General features: G+C 50.8%; 2 protein-coding genes across 2 annotated transcripts in view; both read right to left on the bottom strand.

Moving 5' to 3' along the window:
• Window positions 1-1,337: 1,337 nt before the first annotated feature.
• On the bottom strand, window positions 1,338-19,780 carry Trim14 (tripartite motif containing 14). The gene is made up of 6 exons (XM_026379945.2): window positions 19,436-19,780; window positions 17,398-17,493; window positions 10,103-10,336; window positions 6,652-6,814; window positions 5,387-5,479; window positions 1,338-2,451 (listed from the first exon to the last, which is right to left on the bottom strand). Exons 1-6 carry the CDS (start codon window positions 19,778-19,780, stop codon window positions 1,916-1,918), a joined length of 1,467 nt encoding a protein of 488 aa, XP_026235730.2. The 3' UTR covers window positions 1,338-1,915.
• A 3,273-nt stretch (window positions 19,781-23,053) lies between these two features.
• Coro2a (coronin 2A) overlaps window positions 23,054-25,793 on the bottom strand; it is a 28,395-nt gene continuing 25,655 nt past the window's right edge. Inside the window, exons 9-12 of the mRNA XM_077797352.1 lie at window positions 24,890-25,002; window positions 24,494-24,584; window positions 23,347-23,621; window positions 23,054-23,179 (exon numbers count right to left, since the gene is read on the bottom strand). Of these exons, the coding sequence (XP_077653478.1) occupies window positions 23,054-23,179; window positions 23,347-23,621; window positions 24,494-24,584; window positions 24,890-25,002 (605 nt within the window). The remainder of the gene's footprint in view (window positions 23,180-23,346; window positions 23,622-24,493; window positions 24,585-24,889; window positions 25,003-25,793) is intronic.

The raw sequence follows: 25,793 nt of genomic DNA on the forward strand, positions 1-25,793 counted from the left end.
TTTGCCATGTATAAATGGGGTAACTAACTGCTGCCCTCCACACTATATAAGGCTCAGATGAGGCGAGTTGCAAGGCCAATCTGAGGGCTGTCATGGCTTTGCCCCTGCAGCGGTGGGTCTGGGAAGACATGCTGGTCTTCAGGGTTGGGTGGAAATGTAAAGTACACATCTGTCAGGAATGTTGTCTGCCTGTCAGAATTCAGCCTTGGGCCATTCCCTATTTCAGTTTTCTCTTTACTCAAGATTTCTAGAACACAGTGCTTAGTCATCTATTCAGGTGGAGGTTTCAATTATTTGGTTAGAACTGAAGGCACTTTGATTCCTTCTGCCTTGTAGTAAACTTATATTGCTATATAAAGTACCATTTTAAAGCCCCAAATCATTGGAACTTGACTGTTTTATATGGTTCAAACTAATGAATGCATACAGTCTGTTTAAACCACAAGGGGATCAGGTACTGCATCCCCAAATGAAAAGCGAGAGAATACACTTTAGCACCATCAGAGCTTCAAAACCAGCAAGGGAACTGACAGGTCAGAATGCCACCTTTCTCTGCTGGAGGAGCTGGCCTCTGAGGGCCTGGCCCTTTGGCCTTTTCTCTTGGTCACTTTATTTAAAAAAATGGGTTTGGGGGGTTTCCTTGGTCACATCTGAGTTAAGCAATCTATGTGGAGCATATCTACAACTACCCAAATCCCAGTTTTTCTCCTAAGACAATTGGGAAAAATACCTGTGGTTGCTTAGCAAGTCACCTGCTGATCTTTCCCCTGAGATAACAGTCAAATCTCCCAGGTTGAAATCCTGACCTGAAGGGTTAGGTAGGGACCATTTTAGACTTGCCTGGTTGCTGGTGAGGGGGTTTTTGATCTGGGCTCCAAGACTAGCCCAAACCTAAGTTACTGTGGGTAACTTAAGGCAGCTCTTGCTTTCAGAACCTGTCTCCCCAAATGTACAATGAGGTCAGGTTGATCTATGAGGTCCTCCCAGCTTGGCCATTCTGAGTGAGTGGTAGCAGCCTGCTGGTCATTCATTCATTGCCTGGGAGGAAAGGGACTTTGTAAACTTTTCAGGTCAGGGTGGGTTTAGGACACAGCTGCCCTTAGAAGGCTTCCAGTCAAGCTGGAAAGACAGGATCCAGATGTGTGGACTTTACAGTAAGAGAGATTATTGTGGGCTGAGAAGACTGAGACAGGCAAAGAGAAGAAAGACTTTTCCTGCGCCATGTGGGGTGGGGTGGGGGTGGGGTGGGGTGGCACAGAGGCAGAGGCAGAACTGACAGTTCCGACTGGAGCCTCTTTGAAAAGAGCAACAGGACCTGCATGAGTCTAAGCCGAGGAGGGCAGACTAGAAAAGCCTTGAATGCTAAGGGAAGGTGAGTTTTGTTTTTCATTTTTGTAGTTCTTGGGAGTTCTAGGCAGATCCCTCTAGTTTTAGGTTTAGAAGATGAAAATGAGAGAGGGTTCAGACCAGGAAGTAAAAAACCCTTGCAGTTGCTCTGAAGGGAGGTGACGTGGACAAGCTGAAGTAGGTGGAGAGCTGACATATCAAAGAAACTTAAGGAACAGAAGAGCCACCGCTGTGCGACTCTCAGGCGGGTATTTACTGTGTGCTTACTATGTGCCAGGAGGGTCTAGGCGCTGTATGAAGACGGTTCTCTGACAAAGCCAGAATGCTGAAGCTCACTTGTGGGTACGGGTACGTCCCCTTCAGAAACCTGCACTGAAAGTAGTGTAGCGGAAGCCATGGTGGTGGGGGAAAGGGCAGCAGCAGTGTTGGGGACACGTTTGAAACTAGCCCGGGAAGAGGTTCAAAACAACCCACTGGTGGGGGAGCGCTGGGCCCGGGAGAAGGTCTTAGAAAGCAAACCGGCCACGCCAGGGACAAGCGCGCCTGGGGCCCACTGCGCGGTGGGTCCCTAGGGAAGCCGGGGGATGCTGATGGCCCCTTCCCAGAGCCGCAGGGCCGGGTACAGCGGCTCCTGGAAGACCGCGCGGAAGGTGTGCAGGTGGCTCATGCCGCCCGTCACGTCGTAGAAGGCGAGGACGCCGGCCTCGTAGTCCAGGAAGACGCCCAGCCGGTCGGGGTCATCGCGGGGCCTCAGGCGACTGCGCTGGCAATCGTGGAAGGCCCAGTATTCCAAGTCGAAGCGCTTGAGGCACCAGGACTGGCGGTTGCAGCCCAGGCGGGCAGCGGCCGAGGCCCCGCGGCGCCGCAGGGAGGGGTAGGCGGCGCCCACCCACCAGCCGGAGCCCGCCTCCTGCAGGTCCACTTCCCAGTAGTGGCGGCCGGCGGCGAAGCAGTCGCGACCCAGCACCTGCCACAGCGCGTCGAAGCGCCTCGCGGGAGTCGGTCCCAGGCGGCCCAGCAGGCTGCTGCGCACCGTCAGGCCGTCGGCGGAGAGGCGCAGGCGCTCGTGCATCGTGTCCGGATCCAGCGTGGGCGTGCGCGCGTCTGTGGGGGGCGGGGACACGGATACGCGTGGTGGGCGGGGTCATCTCCGGACACGCCCCCGCGCCACACTGGTGAGCAGGGCAATTGCCAGAAGGCGCGAGGGAAAGCCACCCTTTACCCCCATTTCCTCGGCGGCTGGAGGAAGGGGAAGGAGAGATAATTTTACCGTATATATCCTTTTTAATGTTTGAATTTTGTACCTTGGAATTTACAGCCAGTCTCTAAAAATTTATTAAAAAGAATCCTATCACTGTTAACACTGGGTGTGTGTCCTTCCAATCTTTTTCTGTCCTTAACTTGACGTTTAGTTTTTCTTAACATTGGTATCATACTCCACATGCTCTTACGTAATCTGATTTTTAAAATTTACTGAGACATCGATGAACACTTTACCACATCAGATACTCTAAAGAGAACATTTTGCAGGGCGCCGTGGAGAAATCAGTGGGCTCCACCTAGGTGAGCCCAGTGTAGTCAATTACAGGAGTTGGGTTGGTTATTTATTTATTTTACTTGTAGTTGGACACAACATCTTTATTTATTGTTATGTGTTGCTGAGGATCGAACCCAGCTCCTCGCACGAGCTAGGCGAGCCCTCTACGGCTGAGCCACAACCCCAGCCCCATATTAATTAAAGCCGAAAGGGAGGCAGAGTTGGGCGGAGATGTGCTCACAGGAGGGGCAGAAAGATGGATACTTGCTAACTTTGAAGATGGAAAGAATGGCTATGAGCCAAGGAATTCAGGCAGTCTCTAGTGACAGGAAAAAGGCAAGGGGCTGGGTCTTCCCCAGAAAGAAGCCCAGCCTTGATTTTGCCAGTGATTTTGTTGCACTTACATCCTACGGAACTGTAGATACGGAACTGTAATAAGGAAAAATACCTGTGGTTGCTTAGCAAGTCACCTACTGATCCTTCCCCTGAGATAACAGTCAAATCTCCCAGGTTGAAATCCTGGCCTGAAGGGTTAGGTAGGGACCATTTTAGACTTGCCTGGTTGCTGGTGAGGGGGATTTTGATCTGGGCTCCAACACTGGCCCAGACCTAAGTCACTGTGGGTAACTTAAGGCATTTGGGGTAGGGGACACTGCTGGGGATGGAACCCAAGTCCGCTGGCATGCCAGCAAGTGCTCTACCACTGAGCTACAACTCCAGCCCCAAATTTATGTTAAGTCACCAAGTTTGTAGTACAGAAAATAACACTATCTTGATGCATAAGCATGATCTATCCTTCCATTTATTTAAACTGTCTTTAAATTCTTTAGTAATGTTTTTAGAGTTTTCTGTGGAGAGGTTTTACATATCATTCCTACTTTAGATTCATTCCTACTTTTAAAGAAAATGTTACTGAAAATAGCGTATTTTTAAAATTTCATTTTCTCCCCAGCAGCTCCAGAGGCTGAGGCAGGAGAATCACAAGTTCAAAATCAGCCTTGGCAAATTGGCCAGGCCTTAAGCAACTTAGTGAGACCCTGTCTCAGAATAAAAAATAAAAATGGGCTGGATAAGTGGTTCAATGATTAAATGCCCTAGGTTCAATCCTCAGTACCAAAATAAATAGAGAAAGAAAGAAAAAATGTATGTTCAGTAATTCTTTGAGAAATTATTCCTAAAAAATAATCAGAAAATAAGCTAAGGCATATTCATCCACTCATTAATCAATTCAACAAAAATGAACAAAATGGATTGAAAATGTAAACCTTTCTAAATGTTCAGCAATATGAGAATGGTTAAATATGATCCATTCATGAATAATAATGTATTATTGAAATAGAAAAGTATTTAAGCTATACTGTTATGTTAAAAGAATATAATAGAATATAAAATATGAAAGAATATGCTTCCAATTGAAAATACCCACATATGTATGTTTTGTAATGTCTGAAAAAATAGATAAAAATATTAGCAGCATTTATTTCTGGGAGAGGTAGTTGTTTTCCTTTGTACACCTATATTTTCTGATTTTCTTCAAGATTTGCCTCTATAATTTTCTTTTATTTACTTATTTGTTTTATTTATTTTTTTGGAAGTTGTAGATGGACAGCATGCCTTTATTTTATTTGTCTCATTTTTATGTTGTGCTAAGGATCCAACCTAGTGCCTCACACATGCTAGGCAAGCACTTTGCCACTGAGCTATAGCCTCAGTCTCTCTCTCTTTTTTTTAAATTTTTTAAAATTTTATATGTTCTTTTTAGTTACACATGACAGTAAAGTCCACTTTGATATAACTATACAATATAATTATATCTTATTCTAATTAGGACCTCAGTCTTGTGGATGTACATGATAGTGAGAGTCACTTTGGTGTATTCCTATATGTACATAGGGAAGTAGTCAGAGTCATTCCACTGTCTTTCCTTTTCCTGTCTCCTCTCCCTTCCGTTCATTCCTCTTTCTCTAATCCACTGAACTTCTATTCTCCTTCCACCCACCCCCCTCCTGGCAGGATTTGCCTCTATTATTTTCTTCCTACTATTTTTTTCTTTCAGTGCTGGGGATCAATCCCAGGGGCCTTTGTATGCTAGGCAAACACACTACCTGTGAGCTACATCCCGGCCTCTTACCCTTAATTTTTAAGGGAACAGAGATATTCACAATATATCAGTAAATGAAAACACAGACTATAAAAGAATGTGTATAGTATGATACCGTGTTACATCATTATATGTACATTAGCTATGCAAAATAAAAAAAAGGTAAAAGGACAAATCATACTAGTTAAATATGGGAAAGATTTTCAGTAATATCCTATGTTTTCTAATTTTTCTACAATGAACATCTATTATTAAAAGACTACTAATAAAAGTTCTTGAAAAAAAGCAAAACACAAGTTGGGACTCTTTAACAGAAGACGGGGGGTGGGCTCTCATTGCTCTTCCCCCCTGCACCTGTCCTTCCCATCCCCTCCACCCTCTCTCCACTCTTGGGGTCTTACATTTTAAGAAGAGCGATCTCTCTGGTGAGGGGCTTGTTTTCAGCAGGGCCCCAAGTGTGGTGCTGGAGGAGCCTGAGAGCTGGCAGTTGATGTCTGAAATGAAGAGTGAGAAATGATCGCCTAGAGCTCTGCGAGCAGCACAGATCCACACACAAAAAAGATTCGCACACTCTCCCCTCCTGGGAGACGCAACCGGAATAGGAAATGCAAATTCACAGCGGCCCAGATGCTCCAGGACCACAAGCAGCTGGCGGGGGCAGGCCATGGAGAGCCCCAGAGTAGATGAGCTCCTGAGTGTAGTAGCTAGCACTCTGGGATGGGAGGCAGCCTCCAGGTGGAGGTTGATGCCAAACCATTAGAGCTGAGTCCTGGGAAGGATCCAGTTCTAAGAAAAAGGGCGGGAGGCTGTCCCTTCAAGAGCATTCAGGGGGGCACCTTGGTGAGTTCACCACCTCCCCAGACCATCTCCTCAGAGGCACCTCTGCCTACCCATCGCTCTCAGGGCACTCATTCATGGCCTGCGATGGTTGTGGGAGGCCAACCTCTAGAACTCTAGAACCATCCATCCTATTACCTGTGTGAGATCAGCACATGGTAGCTCAAACCTCCCACACCCAGTAGGTCCAAACAGTCCTTCCCTCCAATCCTAAGGGCCCCTTCCCATTTCAGAAAATGGGACCTTCCTTCTTTTACTACAAAAGCAGGGGCTATGTCATGGGCCCTTTGGGCCTGCCACATAGTAGGGTTCTGTCAGCATTCTGAGCAAAGCATCACAGCGGTGAGTGACTAAAGGAGTCAGGAAAGGACCTCTAAGTACCTGGTTTGTGCCAGGCCCTGTGGGGACCTTGGAGCTGTACCCAAAGTGGTCTCTGCCCTTCAGGCATTTGTGAGGCCCTGAATCTATCTTATCAACACCCCAGGAAGGACATGGGTGGCAGAGAAGAAGGGGAGAGGAGTGAGGGCTGGCCACCCTGCTGGGAGCCCAGAGTGGGCAAACCTGAGATGTGACAGGGTTGCAGGAATGGTTGGGACAGAGCAGAGCCCTGTGGCTGGGGAGAGGCAGGCAGACACCATCTTGGGAAGGGTAGGAGGAGATGTCGGAGTCATAAGTGGGGGCTGGGCACCAGGCCCAGGAGCCCTTGCCTGCCCAGACAAGGGCCTGTGTGAGAGGGAGACACGATTTAGCGTGGCAGCCCTTGCAGTTGTCTCTGGGTGACAGGGCACTTGGGAGTTAAGGACTCAAAGTTGGTCACATGGCGACTTACTTTCCTTCAGGCGAACGTCTAGTGGTGTCTGAAACGTACTCTGCATGGCTTCCGCCAGGCCCTTAAAGAGACTCTTGATGGGCTCGAAGGACAGGGGCACGGGGTGGCTCAGCTCCCCGAGGCTCATGTGCTGCTTCATCTCCTGCTCAGTGGCTGTGTAGGCCTGTGTGGGTGGCACAGGGGTCAGGGCAATGCTGGAGGTTGCAGGCGGCATCCCAGCCTCCATTGCGGCACCCAGGAACAAGCCCAGACCAGGCACCAGACCCCAGCTTACCCCAGCACCCTGGCTAGCCCAGGCCGTGTCCCCAGAGCAGCACCACAGAGACAGCCTACGGGCCTGAGTGGAAGGCATGCGGAGGTCATTTCAGGGCTGGTGCTGCGGAGTCCCTCCTTCCTTCCCTCCCTCCGAGTTTCCCTCCCACCCTTCCCAGTGCTCTGAGGCCTCCCCCACGCTAGCTTTGAGGAACAGAGGCAGGAGCCAGTGACTACCTGGCCTTAGGTGCTCTCCATCTCTGGGGTCCCTCCCTATGAGGCTTCAGCCTGGAGACACTTAACAGGGGTCTACCTCAGGCACAGGGCCCCAGAAAGAGAGGCCAGTCTTCCTGAAGGAAGAGTCCATTTTGGGGCTTGTCCACAGGATAGAGCAGGAGACCATGTCCCAGGAGGGAAACTGAGGACCCTGGAAGGTTCAGTTGTGGCCACCACAGAGGGCATGTGTCCTGTTCTCCAGCTGACAGCCGCCTTAGCTGTGTGGCTTTGCTAAGTGGAAGCCAGGAAACTCCCCCTTCCCAGCCCTCTTTGCACCAGGGCACAGGCCTGTGATGAGATCCCACCAACTCAAGTCCAGGATTTGGAAGTGAGGGGGAGGTAATGATGGTGGCATGTGACTCTCAGGGACAGTGGCGCTGGAGGCCTGAGGTCTTGCCCAGCAGAAGCATGGTGGGGTCTACACCAGCATCAAACCCCCTGTGGCCTGGTCTTTCCTCCTGACTCTCTGGTCCTCCTGGAGGTCCTGTGGGTGACCTCATACTCCTTCATAGACTCTCTGTTGTTGTTTTTGTGGCCCAACCCAACCCAGGGACATGTGCCACCAAACTACATCCTCAGCCCTTTTTATCTTTTATATTGACATAGGGTCTCATTAAGTTGCTCAGGCTGGTCTTGAACTTGCGATTCAAGACCTATCTCAGCCTAGGAGTAGCTGGGGTCACAGGCATGCCCCCGCCTCTCTTGGCTCATCAACTCTTCCCTGGCTTTAAACCATTATATTCCTATACTAGGATTATGAGCCTGTATTCTCAGGTTTCAAAAGGGTTGTCCTGGGCAAGGAGGGAGATGGCCCCAGGTGAGCAGGCCTTGGCTGGCAGGCTGAGCTACCCCACAAGGCCTGGGTGGATGGGTGCCCCACCTGGCGGGAGCCTATGTGTTGGGAGGGGGCTGGGGGAGGCCTCCAGGATCACCTGGCTGAAGAAGGCAAGGGTCCATACTCATTTTGGTGGGAACCAGGGCTAAAGTTCCACTTAGAGCTGGCCAGGGGACAGAACACAAGCAGAAAATCCAGGGGTGGCCGGAAGCAGCCCCGAGAAGGTGGGAGGCTGGCCCAAAGGGCATGTAGGTGGGGTAGAGCTCCCCAGTTTTGTCCCCAATAGAGGACAAAACGCTGCCATCTGGTAACTCAAGCACCCATGTCTGATGGGACCTGACACACAGTAGATTCTCAACAGATCTGTATGATGGATTAAATGAGTGAAATTGAGCACATCTGACTTGCGCCTTTGTAGACTCAGAGAAAAATCCCCACCCAACCCAGCCGCCATTTCTCAAGCAGGAAACCCAAGTACCACCTTGGATCCATCCTCACCCTCCTCTTCCAAACTCCACTCCTGTTGCGTCTCTGAACCTGCCTTTCCCACCCTACTACCCCTACCTGGGTCCCGGCCACCTTCATTTCTCCCCTGGACCCCGTGGTCTCCCCTCCAACACCCCGCCCAGCCTCCGGCCTTGGGGGGACCCCAGTCCATTCCCACCCCGTCACCTAAGTAACATGCCCAAGCCAACGCTTTCATTCCTCAGTTCCAAACATGCCCCTGGCTGCCATCTCTTTACAGGACAAAGTCTCAACTTCTGGCTTGGCACATGAGGCCCGTCATGAACTGACCTAGCTCCATCTCTCAAGACCACCTGCCTTACACCTGCCCCTCCTCAAGCCAGGCCACCCCAGGTAGTTCTCCGGCCTGCCAGGTTCTCATGGGTCCATATTTCCTTCTTGCCCGGATGTCCTCTCTGAATTGTCCCTCTGTAAGCACCTACTCATTTTCCCACACCCCCCTCTACAGCGGCCTCCTCCTAGAAGTCTTCCCTGACCTGGCCCCACCCCCAGAGAGAGTCAGATCATTTCTTGGACATACTTTTGCTAACTTGCTTGAGCTGCTTTGCATACATCTGTTTCTTAGCATGTCTCTCTGCCCCACTGTGAGCTCCTCACGTTCTGCAGATGGCCCGGCTCAGTGTGTAATGGAGGAATACATAAATGAACAGGAGAGAGGGATGACGAATGGTCAAAACCAGGAGCTGTGGCACAAGAAAATGGAAGAAAGCGATGCCAAAGCCCCGAAGCTATGTTTTACGATACCAGAATCTCCTCGGGAGAGATGTCTTAACACTCTAAGCAGAGCCAGGCACGGTGTGCACACCTGTAATCCCAACTACTTGGGAGGCTGAGGCAGAAGGATTGCAAGTTCAAGGCCAACCTGGACGACTGTCTCAAAATAAAAATGAAAAAAAAAAAAAAAAGGACCGAGTAGCTGTTGTGGTGGATCACACCTATCTTCCTAGCAACTCCGGAGGTGAGGCAGGAGGGTCACAAGTTCCAGATCAGCCACTGCATGCAACTCAGGAGACCCTGTGTCTAAATAAAATATTAAAAAGGGCTGGGGATGTAGCTTAGTGTTAGAGCATCCCTGGGTTCAATTCCCAGTACAGTAAAAGAAAAATCAAACAACAACAACAAAAACAAAAACAAAAAAAAACACTGCCTTGTGGATTGGATTGGTTAAGATACATCTGGGTATGACCCCAGCTCTGCCATCTGGCAGCTATGTGAGCCCACTTCACCTCCCTGAGCCCCAAATTCTCATTTGCAAAAATGGGATGAGAAGTCCACTTTGTAGAGTTATAGTAACTATCAGAGCTGAGATACAAAAAATGCTTAGAACACCAAAGCCCTCGAAGATGGTGTTTGCTGATACTATTTAATTAGTCCAAGATGTCTACCATCTTCCTGACAACATGCACTCTCTGCACACTCGTGCACGAGCAAGAAATTCCACATGCTGACAAGCAGATCTCCATGCCCTTTACATGTTACAGGAACACTGTGCTCAGGGCCATAACAGCCGAGGTGGAATGGGGTGGCATGTGGCAGCAGCACGAGCAGAGACCCCAGCATTACCTGCAGCAGTTGAACAGGGTTGGGCTCCTGGCTGATACCCCAGACCCTGCTGGAGAGACTGCCCATGACGTCAATCTGCTTCCTGCAAGACTCCACTTGCTCCCTGTACACCTGGAGGGCCCCCTGCAGGTTTTTATCAATGAATTTTTTGGCCAGCATTTCCTCTTCATCAAGTAGTAATCTGAGTTCAGTGAATTTGTCCATCAGCCAGGTTTTACTTGACTCTGCGTGAACCTAAAAAGAAAACCAGTGGCAGATGATAAGTTGTTTGCCAATCAAGATTTCCAGAATAATTGACATTGAAAAAAAACTTATAATGCCTATAAACTAAGTTTAGTAAAGTGGCAGATACAAGGTCAACTCATAATAATTAAAACTTGTGTAAGTACTGGCCAGCACCCATCGGAAAGTGCATGGAGAAATAAAGATGCTTTTTTGTCTTGCTTTGGGACCGAGTATTGAACCCAGTGGTGCTTAACCACTGAGCCACGTCCCCAACCCTTTTTAATATTTTGTTTAGAGACAGGGTCTTGCTGTGAGGCTAAGGGCCTCACTGCTGAGGCTGGCCTTGAACTCCCAATCCTCCCGCCTCAGCCTCTGGAGCTGCTGGGATTTCAGGTGTGCGCCACTGTGCCCAGCTAATAAAGATGCTTTTTAAAGTAAGGAGGAAAATATAAAAATATCTAAAAATAAACTTAACAGAAATGGAAATGGTCTGGGAGTGGAGCTCAGTGGCAGAGCACTTGCCCAGTTATCTGCAAGGCCCTGAGCTTGATTCCCAGCACCTAGATAAAGAAAAGAATAAAACTGTACTGAAAGAAAAACCTTCCAACTGCATGGAAGAAAAAAACCATAGCATGGGAGGAAAAGACGAGCCCTAGATAGGGCAGAGGGTGGGAAGGAAGGGAAGGGGCAGGGGGCTAGCAATGATGGTGGGATGTGATGGACACCATCATCCAAAGTGCATGCATGAAGACACAAATTGGTGTGAACATACTTTATATACAGCCAGAGATACGAAAAACTGTGCTCTGTATGTGTAATAAGAAATGTAATGCATCCACTGTCATTTATTTTTTTAAAAAATCAATAAAATATTTTTTTTAAAAAAAACACATCCCTGATTGGGAAGATTCATTACTCTAAAGACACCATTTTTCCCCTTATAGGAACTGATCCTACAAAATGTGCTCACATGAGCGTCACGACCATGTGATTCTTTCTATAGCATTATCCATGGAGTCCAGAGAAGAGTTGGGTGCAGTTTCCAATATGGGACATGCATGTATGTTACTTATATAAGTTATGCTACATTCATACGGTGAAATAATTTATAATAATGAAAAAGAATGCATTGTTCTCACAATGTTACAACATGGATGAACCTCCAAGACATTTTCCTAAGTAAAATAAACCAGCCACAAAAGAACAAATAATGTTATGATTGCATTTACACAAAATGCCTAGAATAGGCAACACAGAGACAGGAAGCAGAGTAGAGGTTACCAGGGGCTGGGGGAGGAGGAGTGGGAAGTGACTGTTCAATGGTTTCAGAGTTTCTATTTTGGGTGATGTTGTACAACCTTGTGAATGCAACTACCACCCAGGAATGAACACTTAAAACTGGTTGATTTTATGTTACGGATATTTTACCACCATAAAATATATATACATGAAGAACACAGTAGAGCTATGTGTCCTGGCTTGGTGGCAAGGAGCAAGTGTCCAAATAACATATGCACAATAATCCCACTTACATAAAATATAGCAAACACTGCACAAGGACACCTCCCTGGGTATGTTTACTAGTGCAATGAAAATGTTAGCAGAGGTCCTGTCTGGAAGGAGGGGTGGGATTGGAGAGGTAGGAATGACAGGCTCTTACTTTATTATTTCACTTATGAAATAATAAAATAGAAATCAATTGGGAAAAAAACTCCAAAACCACAGGCCAGCTCCTTTCCTCAGCCCAAACATCTGTGTAATCCACGTAGCAGAAGGACCCCTATACCTGGCTGGGCTTGGGGCAGGCTCCCCATGTTCTCTTCTTAGTGGGACTACTGTGTGGTTTGCAAGACCCAGGAGATGAGCTCCCCAGCTGGGTTTCCTCTATGGTTCTTTAGGCGGTGCTTGGCTTCTGGGGCTAGCTCATCCCACAGACCTCATGGATTCAATTGGCTTTAGGATGGCGGGGGCTTGGTCTGCATTGCTGGCCCTGATAACAAAGTTGCAGTAGGTCCATGCACCTAAACATGAATACATCTTCACTGAATGACCAAGGGAAGGAAAGAAACCTGGAGAGATGAACATGCTGGAGGCAACGTAATAAACAAGAGGCAGGTGTCTCCTCCTAACCAAGTTGTGCCAAGCAGTGCCTTAGTCAAGAGCAATACACAGAAGAGGCTTCATGACACCACACCCAATGCAGGAGGAACGATTAAAGACACCAGAAGAGCTGGGTGAGGTGGCGCATGCCTGTAATCCCAGCAGCTAGGGAGGCTGAGGCAGGAGGATCAAGAGTTCAAAGCCAGCCTCAGCAAAAGCAAGGAGCTAAGTTAACTCGGTGAGACTCTGTCTCTAAATAAAATTAAAAAATAGGGCTGGGGATGGGGCTCAGTGATTGAGTGTCCAAGTTCAATCCCCAGTGCCAAAAAGAAAAAAAAAAAAACCAACAAAAAACCGCAGAAGACTTCCTGTCTAAGCAGCTAGGGCTGGTTACACAACACAGCTAAGACAGGGGAGGGGAGGGGGAGGAGAGCGCTGATAATGAAACAAGGAAGTGCTGGCTTGGGCCACAGGGATTCAAAATGGAACTGGACCCCAGGTGGAACTGGCTGGGGTTTGGACACAGCTGGGTGCAGCTGGTGGCTGCTAAGAGCCTGACGGGGTCCAGCTGAGAGGAGCCTTAGGATTCTGAGAAAGAGGGAGACCAACCACGGAGCCCTGGGTCAGGGAAGGGCGGGGGGGGGGGGGGGGGGGTTTGTCCATGGAGAGCTGTCGGCTATGTGAATCCATCTTGGGGTCCCATGGAGAGTGAGGGGACTGTGAGGAGGACACAAAGAGCAGCTTCCTGAAAACTCAGTATGACACTGGACAGCCCTGAGGGGCACCTCTCCTGGGCTGTGCCACCTGGGAAGGGAGCCAGGCTCTCCAACCCTGCCCAGGCCACAGGAGCTTTGGGGCCCCCAGGACTGTGATATGGTGGCTGTGGCTGTCCCGAGGAGGGGTAGCCAGGGCCAACAGGGGAGACCAGTGACGTCAACATCAACAGCAAGACCTCACAGGGTCCTCGTCTTTCCATTTCCAGTCTGGCAAAGGCTGGCTCGTGTCACCCCCTTGGTCCCCTGCTTGCATGCTCTGATTCCATTCCTGCAGCTTTGGTGGGTCCCAGAGTAAGATCTGAGGCTATTGAGTTCAGCCTCCAGCAGTTACTGTGTCGCATGCCAGCCTGGGCCCCTGTATCTCAGGTCCACATTTTTTTTTTTTTTTTTTTTTTTTGGTACTGGGATTGAACCCAGCGGCTCTCAACCACTGAGCCACATCCACAGCCCTTTTTTTAATTTTATTTAGAGACAGGGTCTCACTGAGTTGCTTAGGGCCTTGCTAAGTTTTGGAGGCTGGCTTTGAATTTGTGATCCTCCTGCTTCAGCCTCCTGAGCTGCTGGGATGACAGGCGAGTACCCCTGCACCCTGCTCAGGTACTTCTGCTTTGTTCTGTAGGGCAGAGGGCTGAGCCCTGCAGGCTGAATTTCCAAAATCCTCCTCCATGGTTTGGTTATAGAGAGAGGAGCTAGAGGGAGACCAGAGCGTGAGGCAAGGGGCTGCCCTAGGCTCTCCCTGAGTCCCTTTCGTCCTCCGGTTCCCCCAGGGCAGGCCTGGTCTGGTTCTAGCTTCTGCCCTGGGGCCCTGGCCCCTGTACGCTGCTAACACTGGCCCAGGGGCTGGGGTGTCTCGTGACCTCTGGTTGACTTCTTGGTCTCTTCCAAGATTGAGCCATAGTTCCCTGGGACATCCCTCTGCTGGACCCCTCAGAGTGGTTCCTGTCTGGGTACACTTGGTGGATGCAGCTCTAGCCCAGGTCCCACCTCGCCATGTGACCAGTGAGAAATTATTTCCTCGCTTTTTGTTTTGTTGACTAGGCTGGCTTCCAACTCCTGGGCTCAAATGATCCTCCTATCTCAGCCTCCTGAGTAGCCTGGACAATAGGCTCCTGCCACCACACCCAGCCTTGAGCCTCATCTAGAATGGCCCTTGGCTCTGACAGCCTAAGTTCTTCTTTTTTTTTATTCTGTACTGAGGGTTGAACTCTGGGCTTCACACATGCTATGCAAGTGCTCTGCCAGTGAGTGATCTACATCCCAGCCCTTTTTATATTTTATTTTGAGACAGGATCTTATTAAATTGCCCAGGCTGGGCTCAAACTTGCCGTCCTCCTGCCTCAGCCTCCTGAACAGTTGGTATTATAGATGTGTGCCACTGTGCCTAGCTAGCCTATGCACATTCTAAATCCCTAATTTAATTGATAGTAATCAATTAAAAAAATCACACACACACACACACACACACATATACTTTCTTATAATTTTTAAAAGAATCAAAAGCTTACTGCAGAAAATTTGGAAGACTCAGGCTAGGTGTGGTGGCATAATCTCATAATCCCAGCTACTGGGGAGACTGAGGCAGGAATATCACAAATTTGAGGCCAGCCTTGTCTCAAAATTTAAAAATAAAAAAAAGGACTGGGGATGTAGCTCAGTGGTAGAGTACTTGTTTAGCATGTACGAAACCCTGGGTTCACTTATCAGTACTGAAAAAAAAAAAAAGAAAATTTGGAAGAAACCGGGAAGAAGAACATAGAAGAGATGTAGTGTCATCTATTCCCATTTGAGTAGAGCAGATTGCAGGCGGGTGTTAGATTTTCCCTGCACCTGGATATATTGGCCCTAAGGTGCCATGATGGGGGAAGCCTATTAACAAGGATGTGACCATAAATGGGTGTTGACTGGGGATTAATGACCAAGTCCTTCTCAATTGTGCCCTAAAAAGGGAGTGGGTGATTAATCCTGGTCACTGGCTTCTGTACAACAGACTCTGGACCTTGCACAAACTTTATTGATCTGTTTACAAGGCTGTTTCCATGCGAATGGTCTTTCCCCTCATTTGCCACTGCAGGAGGCGTGGTTGCCCCAACCTCTCTGCCACAAACCACATCAGCCGCAACTCCACAGGATGCCTTAGGTTTCTCACACATGCTGTGCCTATTGCAATGTGTCCCTTCTAGGATCCTATCCCGAAGGAGGCAAACCAAGGGGCCAAAATATGTTCTCTGCACTACTGTTTTTGCACTAGGGGAAAACCAGGTAAAATCTAACTGTTCGACATGCAGAAAATGGCTTAATGAATCATGGAATATACAGACAATGGAATATACAGCCTTTAACACCGACCTTGGCAGCACGCAACCCCAGCTACAGGTTGGCTAGGCAGGACCTCCGGGGTTCAAGGCCAGCCCGGGGAAATGGACATAAATATTTTCTGATTCTGATATTACACTATAGCTATGTAAGAGGTACACAATTCTTGGGGGCAAACCAGGAGGAGGTACACGAAACTTCTGTGTACTATCTTTGCACTTTCCTTTGGATCTATGATTATTTTAAATCAAAAAGTTGCTGGAACCTCCACAGCCCTTAGGCCCTCCACGAGGGTCCTATGTCTTTCCCTGGGGACCCCCAAAACCGTATCTGCTGAGGGATCTGCAGGCAGCGGACATGCACCCTGGCTGTCTTCTTCAGGACCAACAGCCGGGCGCCTCCCTCACCCTCTGCAGGGAGGTACTTTCCAACTTGCCAACTTTCGTTTTCCAAGTTCTTTTGAACAGTCGTACCTTCCTGAGCCCAGAGTCCTGCTTTTGGAGACGTTGAGGGACACTATTAATTATTAAACAGAGGCCATAAGTGTGAGCCACAAAGGTCTCTTCACACTGGGGCCTGTAGACACCTGGCAGATAACAGAGGTCAGGCAAAGATGGAGGTCTCTTTATGGCCTTATCATGCTGTGGTTTCCAGGCCCTGCTCCACGCTACTGTGGGCCTGGCTTGGGAAGAGCTGGTGCCAGCGGCTCCCCCAGCCAGAGCCAGTCTTCCCCTCTGCCTTGTCAGTCAGCGGGGCCAGGCCTCTGTGAGGCGGGACCCTGTAGGGCATCCCCCATCCCAGCCCTCACTGTGAGGAGGGAGCCGCTGAGGCCCAGGGGAACAAGGACCCACCTGAGTTCTCACAGAAGGCGCCTAAAGAGGCGACCACTTTTTCATAGTCAAAGTGGCAACTCACAGTGTCAGACCCAACTTTGTGCCCCCAAACCCTCAAAAGAATCCAGTTAAGTAAAGATTGTACAGCTGGGCCCAGAGGCACAGGCCTGGGATTCCAGCTACCTGGGGGCTGAGGAAGGACAGTCACAAGTTTGAGGCCAGCCTGGGCAACTGAGTGTCGTCCTGCCTCAAAATAAAAGAATAAAAAAGGCTGGGGATGTAGCTCAGTGGAGAGCAGCACCCCGGGCACAATCCCCAGAGCCAATAAAAAAAATAAGGAAATAGATACAGAAAATACACATTGTATGAAAGGGAAAGCATGAAGCAGTATGTATTTATACAATATGTGTATACCTTATTTAATTTCGTTCATGACAGAGACCTTAAGAGAGATTTGTATGTTCAGTAAGCTGAATTTTTATTGGTACTGGGATTGTACCTAGGGGCACTTAACCACACAGCCACACTCCCAGCACCAGCCCCCTCCTTTTTATAAATTTAGAGACAGGGTCTCACTAAGTTGCTTAGGGCCTTGCTAAGCTGCTGAGCAGCTGGCTTTGAACTCATGACCCTCCTGCCTCAGCTTCCCAAGCCGCTGGGATTACAGGCGTGCGCCACGGCGCCCAACTAGTAGACTGCATTTTGCTCTATTTAAGGCAATTTGGGGTGTGGGAGGTGGAGGTCTAGAAGCCCCAGGAGAGAAGAGCAGCTGCTACAAGATGGCGCCTTGGAGGTGGCAGGAGGTAAGGCTGGGGCGCTGGCCCAGGTAGATTCTCCCCGTGGCTGATGATGCGGCAGTCTCAGGGCCCTCACTTGCGTGCCCACTTCATGGTTCTGCATTGAATTTGTCCGTCAGCTCCAGGCCCACCCACCCTGACTGCCCCTTTAAAATTGGTCTTTATTTTCCCTGATGCCATACTAGGGGACACTCACGTCTGAGGGGAAATGTGGATAGCCCCACTGGAAGAGGGAAGAAGCGTCCACTTGCCTTGAGCTTCTCGGCTGCATCTTCTATCTGGGTGATGTTGCCAACTTGATGCTGCTTCTTGGTCTCCAGTTGCTGTAAACATTCTTGGATGAGTTTCTGTAGGTGAGAGAATTAAGGGGAAAAAAATCAGATCTCTGTCCCTTTTCAGATTAACAGACCCTTATCTCTATTCACTCCTGTGCTCTTTGTCAGCAGAGGTATCTGAGAACTGGAAGGTGAGGTGACTCGCCCCAAGTCTGGTGGCAAATTGGAGGATGAGCTGAGACTTGGGCCACACTGATCCTTAGAGGCCACATAAGGTATCACTCAGGGCTGGACTGCTCCTCCTACCTGGCCCAGCTCTGCTTTTCGAAATTGCTATTTTTTCCTTCTTTGTTGCTTTTTTCTTTTGGTACTGGGGATTGAACGCTGGGTCTCACACATACTAGGCAAGTGCTCTACCACTGAGCTAGATCTCCTGCCCTTTTGATTTTTTGAGACAGGGGCTCACTAAGTTGCCCAGGCTAGCCTCAAATTTACAATCCTCCTGCTTCAGACTTCCAAGTTGCTGGGATGACAGGCAGGTGCCCTTGCACCCAGGTCCTGTCCATCGTGGGTCAAGAACACCCCCAACCTCCAGGTGCCTGTTTCCTCCAGACCCAGGTGTCTTGGGATCTGACCCATCCTTCAAGGTCACTTCCAATGACACCTTCCCCAAGAAATCTTCTGGGGCATCGTGCCTCCAGTTCTCTTCCATCTGGTTCTCACCACTACCTTGGGCTTATCACACTGTATTGTCACCCTCTGTCTTCCCTCAACCAGTCAGGAACTCCTCCAGGTTAGAGAAGAATAGGATCAATGACTTGACACACCTATGGCACAAGGTATGGATAGATGTGATGGATGAATGGATGATGGACAGGTAGGTGAGTGTGTAGATGTGTGGATGCAACATGGGTGTGCAAAGAAAGGTGGTCAGGCAGGTGAACAAATGGAGCACTGTATCTCTGGAAAGCAGCCTTCTTAACTCTGAATAACATAGCTCTGGGGAGCAAGTATTATTATTATTATAGCCATTTTATAGAGACCAACAGGAAGGCTCAGGCAGGCCTTGAACCCAGGACTCCACCAGTCAGCCCCCCAGTGGGTCCAGTTTCACCTTGGAATGCCAAGATTGTCACAGGGTGGTGGTGTTAAGTCATGCTGTGTAGGGAAAAAGTTCTCGGAGGGCAGGGCTCCTCACAGAGGACTTCTTTGGTATGGACATGGTAGATCTAGGTCTGTAGAGATTGGAGAGCTAGGCAGACCTTCAGGGAGTCCAGAGACGAGGGATTTGACCAGAGCCACAAAACAAGTCCGGAGCAGGGCTGGCACAGGAGTCCTGAGACCCTGGCCATTAACAGTGCTACCTCAGAGTGAGGGATTCAGGATGAAAAGCATCTCCCTGGGGTGGGGGCTATAGGCTGGTGGAGGACTGAATTCAAGGTCTGTCCCTAGCTCCTGGAGCACTCCTTTTGTTATTAATAAATGACTAATACTAGTAGCAGCTGGGTTGGGTTGTGGAGCTGCAAGGCATACAGGGAAGAGAGGCTCACCCAGGGAGGTAGAGGGGCCATTGAGGCCACTTCTCAAGCAATGGGACAATTCACAGTTGGGTGGCTTTCTGTGTGGGTGTTTGCCATCTGTGGGTAGATGGGGTTCACTTCTGTTAACTAAAAAGTAGCTTTTCTAATAGCCCACCTTAGTGGGGTGGACCATCATGGTGGTCAAGGCCAAGGACATCTGGGTACCAGCCTGGGCTCCCCAGTTCCCACTCCTAAACCCACCTCTTTTGAAGCTGACCAGGTGGCCTTGGATCAAGTTTTGCCCTTCCTCGGGCCTCAGTCTCCGGTTCTTAGGTCTATCCCCTCGATGACCTCTGGGGCCATCTTCACGTTTCCAGCTCTTAACAGGGAACTGACAGTGGGACCTCGGGCACGGGCTCTCCTTGTCCGTTACTCAGGGGTTCGGCCCCCTCCCCGCGCGCTGCGCGCTCCCCACCTGCACCCGCGCTCCCCACCTGCACGTGGGCCGCCTCCTCCAGCGCCAGGCCCACCGGGTGGCCGCGGTGCGCGCCCAGCACGGGGCACAGCGCGCACACGCATCGGCGGCAGCGGCGACAGAAGAGCTCCACGGGGCGGTCGCTATGTTCCGGGCAAAGCCAGCCGCGCGCCTCCTCGGGCTCGAGTCCCCCGGGGGTCGTGCTCCGCGCCCCAGCGCCCTCCATTCGCGCCCCCGCAGCGCGGAACCGCGCGGCTCCCACGGAATCGAAACCTGGCGGGGTCCGGGGCGGGGCGGAGGCTGGGCAGGCGCTGGGCGGCTGCGAAGCTGCGGCACCATCCGGCGGGACTCTGCCTCCCTGCATCCTCCCGCCAGCAGGGTACTTCCTGTACCTGCCCTGGACCGCAGGTGGCCACCGCGGAAAGCCGGGCTCCCTCCACCTGGGCTAAGTGACTGGAAGAAAATGGGCTTCCCTCCTGACCGAAGTTGGGTGGCCTTTCCGGACAGTGAGCATCACCCACTCTTTCCCTTATACTCTTGTGCCTTTTTGCTGGGAGAGCCCCTTTCCACAATTTAAAGAATCGCTTCTTGGCTTTTGGGCCAAGATCAGTTATCCTCAGGCTAAAATTTATAAGGTCCTTGGTTTTTAAGACCCTTGGGCCCTGCCATATTGATGCTCGACCATTTGCTTGATTCCAGACTGGGGGACTTGCATTTTTTTTTTTTCACTGCTTGGAGTCCCATTCAGCTCCCCAAATGTCCTCTTTCCTGCTTATTAACTTTGGGTTAAGGCCTGTCACCTCCTCTAGGAAGCCTCCCCAGCTTCTCCTCCCAGAACAACCAGCACTGCCCTCATCTTGGCCCCTCTCCATACTCCCAGCCACTTCCAAAGAGAAGGGGGTCTGTGTGTTAGGACCTGCCCTGTTTCCTAGCCCTGTTTCTGGCTGTAAAGTAGTTGCTTACTTGGCATTAGTGAAACAAATCAAGAAGCGAAAAGCTGCGTGTATTAAACTGTCTATAGCCGGATGTTTATTTTGTTACATTCTTTCCATTGCACAATTCCGTATCTATTTTCACTTTTACTTCTTTTTTTATTTTTTTTTTATTACAAAGGTACAAGGAATTTCAGAAACATTAAAACAATCATTCAAACTGTTTCAGGCACGGTTTCATATTAAAAGCATAGATTGATTTCTGACTTCCTGTTTCCTCTATGATGGTTCTCAACTTTTGTCCCAGGAAGCACAATTATTATAGAGCTAAGATGGACACCAGCCAAACTTTATCTCCCTGTACTGTCCTCACCCTCGGAAAGTTCCTGAGTCAACAGAAAGGGGGATCCCGGGGTCTGCAGTAAGGAGACTGTCCGAGTGCAGGACATGTCCAGTGCTGGGCATGTTCTGCTCCATCAGCTCAAGAAAATAAAAAAAAAAAAAAAGTAGTTTTTAAAAAAGATGGTTCTAAAAAATATCGGATAAAAATTATCTATCCCTCTCCCTTGCTGTGAAATAATTTAAATAATTTATTCTAAATGTTAAAAAAAAAAAAAAAAGAAAAAGAGTTTGTTCAAAGCTGCCTGTCTCCTGCTTTTGAGTGGGAGGTCTGGGTCCCTGGGGGGGAGGGGGCTGGGAAGGGATGGCACCAGGCAGTCATGATCAGAAGCTCTCTCTCTGGATGCACCCCCCACACACCTCCAGCTTGGCAGCCAATGACCTTGGACATGAGGTTTTCACTTCTCTGAGGCTAGGTCTTCCCTTCTGAGCAGGGGGATTATAATACTCACAGACCTGTGTTCCAGTAGCACATGCCAGTGAGTGGACAAGGGGCTGTGTAAACTGTAAAGTGTGGCCACAAATGAAGTGCATGGGGTTACTCCATCTAGGGACCCTACTTTCCTGACAATGCCTGGGACTTGGCTTTTTGCTCTGCGGCATGGTAAGGCAAGCTTGGCTGTTGCTTTGGCTGGGAGTGAGTCTCAGTAACTGAGGAAATGGAGATAAGACAAGGACCGTGGATCTCTGGTGTGTGCTAACGGGGGACATCAGCCTTAGCTAGTGGGGGTGGGGGTGTGAGATGACCATCAGCACTGATTCCCAGGCTCCTGTCTGGCACTCACTATTCTCATCTTTACGGCAAATAGGTACTGACAGACTAGTCCACTGAATTGCAGAATCACCTGGGCAGCTTATGCAGAGGGCCAGGCCCTTCACGAGAGTTGGCTTTAGTGGATCCAGGTGAGTCCTGGGCATCTGCATTTCCTGAATGCTGTCAAGGGGATTCTAATGTACAGGGCTGCCTACCAGGCTGGTAGCTCCTGCTGTCCCCATCTGAGCTCCAGTCACCCAATGTGATGTCCACTCTTCTTGGGGAAGGAGGAATGGGTTTTACTCCTCATCATTCCCAGTCTGGTTTGGCTGCTGAATTGACCCAGGAAACAGATTCACAAAAGAGGGAAGATGCAGAAGACTTTGGGGCCAGAAGGGGACTTCAGGGTCATCTGTGGTCCTACTTTTTACCTAGTGCATTCATCCCTCTCTGGAAACTGCCATCGGTGAGTGACCACAGGGCTCTGCTGGTACTCCGTGCTGGGGACCCACTGCCTCCTGGGGAGTGGGGGCTCTTTTGCCTACATTCTCCTGCAGGAGGCGCTGTGTAGCCAGCAGTCAAGGACACAGCTCTGAGGTCTGCATCCCCACATAGGAGACCGGGTCTACTCACATCCATCTGATGCAGGCTGGAAAGGAAGGTTTTGACTGCCTGTCTGAGTTCTAGAATTGGGCTAAATCTTGATTCATTTCCCTGACCTTAAACTTGACCCCTTGGTCAGTGTGAGTTTCTGCAGCAAACCCAGGCCCCACCTGTGGTTTTCCTCAAGTCAAGGTCTCTGGTGGCAGATCCTGTGGAGGGAGCTCATTCAGAGTCCCCCCCCCCTTCTTAAGATGGAGAAACTGAGACCAGAGAAAGAAGGACTTTGCAAGAGGTCACCAAGTCAGTCAAGGCCCAGGAGAGGCCAGACCCAACATATTCACTGTCCTGGGGGCTGAGAAGTGCACAGGGCCAGAATCAGCAGAAAGACTCACCCAGGAGACCCAGGTGCTCAGCCCAGCCTCACCTGCCTCTCTCTCAGCCTCAGTTTCCTCACTTTTCAAAGAATGAGTTGGGCCAGATCACTGGTTTTCAAACTTCTAAATTTTTTTTTTTGAGTAGCAGAATTATGGATTCTATAGTCCAACATATGAAGCATGTGTCAGTTGGGATGGGGTGAGTGGGGACACTGCCCTCCTGCCTCCGTTTCCCCCCATTCTAGATGACAGGCAGCCTGACCTCCCCACTTCTACCAGCTCTAACTTCCTGCAGTGTTCTTTCCCATTGAGAAGTCACAGCTCCACGTGGACCTCAGAAGTAGAATTCAACAGAACATCTAAAAACAGTCAGTGCAGAAACTGCTGCGAGAAGGCAAATAGGAAACGGCACCACGTCCTACTGGAATCTCCTTCAGTGACTGAGAGTTTTGTTTTCTGGTAAAAAATATAGAAATAGTGGTTGTTCTTGGGGGACTTGTGGTTTGGTTCTGGACCTCCCCACAGAGCCAAGTGGCGTCCCTGAGGGCCAGGATGGCAGAGGCCTCTGCTCAGAACTACGCTGAGCTCATGCGCAAGTTTTTGATCTCTAGTTCCAACTGCTTGGCTTGCACTTCCCGCTGGGTCACCAGCTCGCGGAGCCTTCGGATCTCCTCCTGTTGCCGATAGAACATCTGCAGCAGCTGGAAAAGCACAGGGCAGAGGGCAAGATCACCTGGGTGGCCTGGGACTGTGGCTGGGGCAGGTCCCCAGCAGAAGAGCCAAAACATTACCTCTTTTTTGTCCCCCTCCCCTCCCTTCCTTGGCACCCTTCCACTGACCCCACCCCCTCAGCAGACCCCCTTCACACCTCATTCTCTGTCTTTGGTGGGGGACATTCGAAAATATCAAAGCCATTTGTGAGCCAGGACTTCTTCTCCTCGGGCCTGTGTTCCGCAGCCCACCTTGGCGCCTTCCCCTCTGGCTGGGAGAGGGGCCTCTGGCCGTCCTCTGCAGACAGCTTTGCAGTGTGGTCCAAGAGCTGGGGTGAGGTCCGGGCCGTGGGGGTGGAGAGGGGCTTCTCTGGAGGCAGTGGCCGGGGGCTCAGTGGCTGGGAGCCGGGCCTCAGGGACACCAGGATTGGCTCTGGGAGGGAAGAAGCCAAGGGCGGTGAGAGGACTGAGCATGGGACACAGACACTGGCCGACACACAGTCACAGAGCGACATACAACAGGCGCAGGAGATCCAGCCACCTGCGGAATGGCACAAGTCCACGGATGGATGGGACAATCAGACCCGAATACCCACGTGTGTAACTAAGCAAAGGCTCGTTTGTGGGAACAGCCCAGTTCAGGCCCTGGGGCTGCCCCCAAGCACGGGGAACTCCTTGAGTGACACCTTGTCCTGACTCTAAAGACGGTCCTGTCACACTGCACTCTGCCACCTACCAAGTTCATTAGTCCTCCCAACCGTCCTGGGAAGCAGGGGAGGTGGGCCTCAGGCCTATGGGGGAGGAAACAGGTCCAGGGAGGAGCAGGTCCTGTCTAAGGGCCACACGGAACAGGGAGCTGACTGCCTCTGGCCCCAGCTGAGGCTCTTCCAGTGCACCAGGAGGCTCCCCTTACCAGCGTGGGAAGAAACGGAGGGGGCAGGGAGCAGCTGGGTGGGGAGGGAGGACTCCCTCACTGGGCAGGAGGCGGACAGAGGGGCAGGCCAAGCTGAGGCAGCCTGGGTGGGGCCTGCAGCCTAGAGGGTTCCCTGGAGTCAAATAATTGCAGCCACAGAAGTGGGGGACCGGCTGGGGGGTCTGGCTGAGACTGGTCAGTGGCCCTGCAGAGCCCAGGTGTGATGCTTCCCTGGGGAAATACCCCTTGGGTTGGAGGGAGTTTTCGGAGCCACTTGGGTAAGTCCCTGCTTTCCTGGACTTTCACGTGTCTGTCAAGGGCCTCTCCTCAGAGGCCACAAGAAAATGAAAATACAGGTCCACTGGGATTCCACTTCCCCCCACGCTCCTCACCTCTGTTCATCCCGCTGAGCCACTCCCAGGCAGTCAGGGAGGGCTGGGCCCCTGCTGTGGGCGGGTAGATGTCCTCCTGGTAGGATTCCGACTGCAGGGAAAGTCCAGATGGTGACTCCTGCTGAATCCAGGAAACCCAGGCCCAGAGACCAAAGGGGCTGGCCCAAAGACACACAGCAGCTCAAGAGCTGAGGTAGGGAGAGAGCCAGGAGTCCTGGCCCCAGTGATGTCACCCTGACCATGAGGAGGGCCTTCCCTTGGAGAAGCGGCTCTCAGCTGTCCTGTGGCTGCCACCAAGGTATGGGCTGGAGGGTCTGGGACCCTGACCACCCCGGGTCTGTCTTCTCTGGGATGGGTTCCCCCCCTGCCCTCCCGAATGGCCCCCACCTCCCTTACCCGCCGGGGTACAATCATGGATATGGGCTCAATGAGGCTTTTGGTTGTGATCAGCTTGTAGAAGCGGAAGATCTCGCAGGAGGACACTTCGAGACCTCTCTTTGGCATGGTACCTGGGGACAGAGGGCCAAGGAGAGCCAAGAGGTTCCGGCTGGGCTGGGGCCGCAGGGACCGAGCAGGAGGGGAAAGCCAGGCTGCACACCTGGACGTGGAGAGACAATGCCCTCCTCCTGCCACCTCCCCTCAGCGAAAAGCTCGTGAACGACACCTACGCTGGGCCGGGCCCTGCACTGGGAGAATGGGGTTGAGACAGTCGGACCCTGCCTCCAACTTGCCATCCTCCTGCCTCAGCCTCCTGAGGAGCTAGGATGATAGTCATGTGCCACCGCGTCCAGCTAAAGAGGGTTTCTTAGGGATAAAAAGTTGGATCTTCTTTAATCCCTAAAGAAAGGAGGAGGGGCTTGCTCCCTGGAGGCTCCGATTTCAATATATGAATTTCAATATCCGAGTCCTCCCAGACCTCCGACACTGAAATTCCATCTCCGCTGTGAGGAGTGAAGAGCTGGGAACTGAATCTCCGCGTGGAGAGACGGGAGGGATTAGGATTGGATGAGGTCATCAGGGTAGAGCCCTCTTGGTGGAACCCCAGTGGCTCTCTGGGACCAAAAGCCACACACATGCATGCTCCTGTCCCATCTCATGACGCCCTGTGCTGCCCTGGGACTCCGCCAGCACAAAGACCATCACCTGATGCAGCCCCCTGACCTTGGACCTTGAGGATCCCGAGTCAGAACACACCTCATCTGTGGTCAATACCGTGTTCCTGGCAACAGGAAGAGGCTACGACAGCCACAGGTCAGGGCCGCTGTGGGTCCCCTCCCGCTGGCTGCTCCCTGCTGCCCCC

The sequence above is a fragment of the Urocitellus parryii genome, chromosome 4 (assembly GCF_045843805.1).
Source record: "Urocitellus parryii isolate mUroPar1 chromosome 4, mUroPar1.hap1, whole genome shotgun sequence".
NCBI classification, from domain to species: Eukaryota; Metazoa; Chordata; class Mammalia; order Rodentia; family Sciuridae; genus Urocitellus; species Urocitellus parryii.

What these genes read in the sequence shown, in the direction of transcription:
- Trim14 (XM_026379945.2), bottom strand. Translation starts at nt 19,780, where the DNA reads ATGCAGGGAGGCAGAGTCCCGCCGGATGGTGCCGCAGCTTCGCAGCCG. An exon ending in AGGAGGCGGCCCACGTGCAG is followed by an intron (nt 17,494 to 19,435) that starts GTGGGGAGCGCG and finishes TCTCACCTACAG; the next exon opens with AAACTCATCCAAGAATGTTT. An exon ending in AGACGTTCGCCTGAAGGAAA is followed by an intron (nt 5,480 to 6,651) that starts GTAAGTCGCCAT and finishes TCTTCATTTCAG; the next exon opens with ACATCAACTGCCAGCTCTCA.